Source organism: Eurypyga helias, unplaced genomic scaffold (assembly GCF_000690775.1).
Source record: "Eurypyga helias isolate BGI_N326 unplaced genomic scaffold, ASM69077v1 scaffold27974, whole genome shotgun sequence".
NCBI classification, from domain to species: Eukaryota; Metazoa; Chordata; class Aves; order Eurypygiformes; family Eurypygidae; genus Eurypyga; species Eurypyga helias.
This window is the reverse complement of record NW_010247459.1, coordinates 16512-20503: the sequence shown is the minus strand read 5'-3', so window position 1 is coordinate 20503 and position 3992 is coordinate 16512. Positions and strand designations below refer to the sequence as shown.

Here is a 3992-nt window from a genome sequence, read left to right as displayed (position 1 = left end):
TGCTTAATGGAGAAAGGTCTCTAGTGTTATGTCGAAGGGGTCAGATGGAGCCATCGGTTTGCATCCAGCAAGACATTTATTTTTCTGCAAGCCAATTATAGATGCTAAGATTGGAGAAAGGTGAAGTCAAGATGTAGTTTTATTAAGCGTCTGAAAGAGTTTGTGCTTAATTAGAAAGAGTCTACTGAATTAGCACAACTTGAGTGCGAGCAATTAAGGCTCCAAGAACCCTTTTGAGCAGCCAGCAGCTCTGGGAAAACCGTTGGGTGCATTCAGAAATGTTGACAAGGCTCTGTCTGAATTAAATGTGGCTTTTCCAGTTTTTATTGGAGAGCATTGCTCCCTGATGCTTTGGGTCATTAGTTCCTGGACAACGTTTGCAGAGTGGGTTTTGTGCCTGCAATTTGCCTACCTTGGTGCAGTTACACCTCCTCCTACCTGACAGAAGAAAATTCCTATGGATCAAAAGGATCTGCCTCACCCATCACTCTGTCTCTGACAGTGGCCTGTGGCAGACAAAATGCCTACACACACACACAGCAGGGTCTCCCTTGCATGCTCTGTCATGCTGCAAAGGTCTCTGTCACAGCCACCTTGTGTTTCACAGCTCTTCCTTCACCTTCCTCTCTGTGGACTGTTCTTTGGACTCTCAGTAGATGGTGAGCACTACCTCTGGGCAGCTTTCCTCCTCGGTTTTGTAGTAACATGCTAAATACAAAATCAAGCAAATGGCATCAGCTTTTGTGCTTCTCAATCACCGGTGACCATCCTAAATTGCATACAGAGTTTCTCTCCTCAAAACTAAAGGTAGTTGTCATCTAATTTCGTATCACAACACTGAAATCCCAAACCACCCTACAGAATCACTGGCCACACTGCTGCTCCTAGAATGGCATGTCGCTCCTTCCTCCCGACTGAAGTTACTCTCCCATCCATCTCCACATCCGATCTGAAAGATGGCATTTGTACAGAAGGAAAGGCCTGCACTGGAGATTTTGGGAGGCAGGAAGCTGCTGATGCATGCACGTGCACTGCAGCAAAGTGCTTTGGAAAAGGATGAGCACCTGGGAGCAGGTCCTTCCCCGTGTGCACCATGCAGAGCGGGATGCACAAGGCAATTCTCCACCGCTCACAGCGCCCTGAGCCCTCCGCTCACCCTCCCCTTGCAGACAGCTGCTGCACAGCTGGGAAAGGCAGACACTTGCCAAGCATCACTATGTTGAGCGCAACTGAATGCCAGAGCCTTCATTAATAATGTTCATCAGCAGAAGACACCATGAAAATTAAAGGGGAAAGGAACAGAAACAACTTCAAAGGCAGGTCTCAGCCACAGGCCGCCTAGCTGGGTACTGGGTGGGATGAAAAGCCTCAGGAACAATGGGGATGCCGGGATCAAAGGCACCTTCACTGCAGAGCTCTAATTGTACCTGTCCAAATAAGCCTTCACAATAGTCTAACACTGCTCTGTGGCTGCATCTGTGAAACAAAATGTCAAACCCCACTGAAAAGCACCATACAAAAGATGTTCCTTTTCCTCCCAAGTGAGCATGGCAGCACATACATGCTGTCACGGAGGTAAAGAGGATGACAATGGCATAGTTTATACAGAGCCAGGCTGAGTTAGATTTATATTTTGTCTTATCTAGCTTTGCCCATCCTTCTGCTGTTCCTAAACAATTTTCATCACTGCGTTATTTGAGCACCTTGCATCTGCACTCTGCAGCATGTATAGAGGGGAAAGACACCTCCCTTGCCCCGGTGCCCTACAAGGGATGTGAACATCCCGTGAACAGGGATGCCGTTCCCTGCTGCTTTGGGAGGGGTGTTGGCGACCAAGCCTGTTGGCTCCTTTTTAGGGGAAACCCTGAGGTTTTGAGGCTGCCTGCTGAGAGGTCTCTTCTCCCAAGTAACAAGCAATAAAACAAGAGGAAATGGCCTGAAGTTGTGTCAGGGGAGGTTTAGATTGGATATTAGGAAAAATTTCTTCACCAAAAGGGTCGTCAGGCATTGGAACATGCTTCCCGGGGAAGTGGTTACGTCACCACCCCTGGAGATACTTAAAAGGTATTTGTAGGGACGTGGTTTAGTGCTGGACTTGGCAGTGGCAGGTTAACAGTCATACTCAATGATCCTAAAGGTCTTTTCCAACCTAACTGACTCTATCCCTGTCCCCTCCCTGCGGTGGGGACCCTGTCTCTCAGGCTGGTGGCTCTGCTGCCCAGGAAAAGGCACTTGGGGTCAGGATGCCCTGCGGCCTCATCCCACGGAGGGATGTAGAGAGGAAGAGTGAAGCAATTCAATTTGACCTGTTCCTTGAATGAGTTGCTCTGATCCTAAAGGCAGTGGGGTTCAACTCGCACATAAACATTTCACAGTAGCCAATACAACAAATTCACGGGTGAACCGAGCCACCCACTCAGCAGCTGGAAAGGCACCAGGGCAGGCTCTTCACACCACATCCCTCCAGCAAGGAGTACCCTTGCTGCTACCTCCCCAGCGGTGGCAGCACCCAGGTGCCACGCAGCAGGGCAAGCCGGGTGCCCCAAATTGCTGCTGACTGCTGAAGGCACACTGCTCCCCCCAGGAGGGGTACAGGCGGTTCTGTGGGACTGGGGGGAGGAGGGAGCTTGAGGGATGCCAGAGAGAAGGGCTCTGGAGGTTGGGAGAAATGATGACTTTCACCATACAGCTAGGACAGAAACAGCTGCAGAAACCTCTATGCTCTTCCTTAGCAGCAAGATTTTCTGTGTTGAAGAGAAAATTCCTACAGCTGCAAGGAAGTTGTAACTCTCAAGTTATAACTGGCCAAGTTTCATGCTTCGGAGAGGAAGACCAACAGTGAACTTCAGCTGGGTTTTGCTAAGCAATGACAACCAGAGTGCAGGAATGTGGGTTTGGGTGGAAGGGAGATTTGTCCTTGCGAGGCAGGTATTGGCAGTCTCCTTTAGTAAGAATCCCAGATGTTTTCCTCTCATTTGGACTCATGAAGCAGGAGAAGGACCATAATAGCAGGTGAAGAGTTAGATCTGCTCTGTGCTCCCAGACATCTTCCTCAGGGAACAAGCTTATTGCCCAGTACAGAGATCTCCATCCCTTCCAGCCTCGTCAGCTGCACAGAGCTGTGCAAGTGGACAGACACTGAAGAGAATTGCCCACCTCAGGTCTTCTTTGGTGCAGAGATTTTGCAGTTTACTCAGCAAAATAAACTCTGGAAATGCCAAAGGTGGCCAGCACTGAGCCACATTTCATCAGATGTTGCCCTGCTTGAAGACTGCGGAGTGGCTTTGGCTTCAGCCAGGAAGCAGGGCAATGTTTTAAGCCCACTTTTTCCATCTGGTATTCACAGGCAACCCTGCCCTGAAGTGGTGGCATCCTGATCTGCATCGTTTAACTTGTCTGGCCACAGCCCAGGGCTCTGCACAGAGACCAGCAGGTCAGGAATACAGACTGACACTTGTCTATGGAGCTTTTGCTGCGATAATAGTTTTGGAAGCATTTGGGAGACCTCTCCAAAGAGTATTTCTCTTGTGCCTTGCATTGCTCCCCCAGGGAACATTAAATAGGCATATGCATCACTGGGGGTGCAGGAAGGATGTTCATCTGGGCTATGTTTCTGTACATCTGCCTTTTGAATAACCCATCATCAAGGAGGAATATTTGTTAATTATTCAGCCTCAGTAATTCAAAGCTGTTAATAATGTAAGTAGTGGATATTGCTGTAAATTAAAATCAATGGTTTGCATAACATCTTTGATCAAATCTGAGTGCTCTGGCTTCCAAGCATGCTACCCTGTTTAATAAAGCAGAGATTGATGGGTTTGCTATTATGAGGAAATGAGATCCAGACAAAATGATTGTTGGTTACTAGGAATATAGAAATCACTTAAGGAAAAAGGTGAAATACTGATGTGGAATGAATGCTGAAAACCCATATATGGACACATTTAAAAGGCTCTTCTGTATATCATTAATGTGATAAAAAAATGTGTAAT

General features: G+C 47.8%; 1 protein-coding gene across 1 annotated transcript in view; it reads right to left on the bottom strand.

Moving 5' to 3' along the window:
* HTR4 (5-hydroxytryptamine (serotonin) receptor 4, G protein-coupled) overlaps positions 1–3743 on the bottom strand; it is a gene marked incomplete at its 3' end in the record, with an annotated part of 23899 nt that extends 20156 nt beyond the window's left edge. Inside the window, exon 1 of the mRNA XM_010150739.1 lies at positions 3718–3743. Within this exon, the coding sequence (XP_010149041.1) occupies positions 3718–3743 (26 nt within the window). The remainder of the gene's footprint in view (positions 1–3717) is intronic.
* Between the last annotated feature and the right edge of the window lie 249 nt (positions 3744–3992).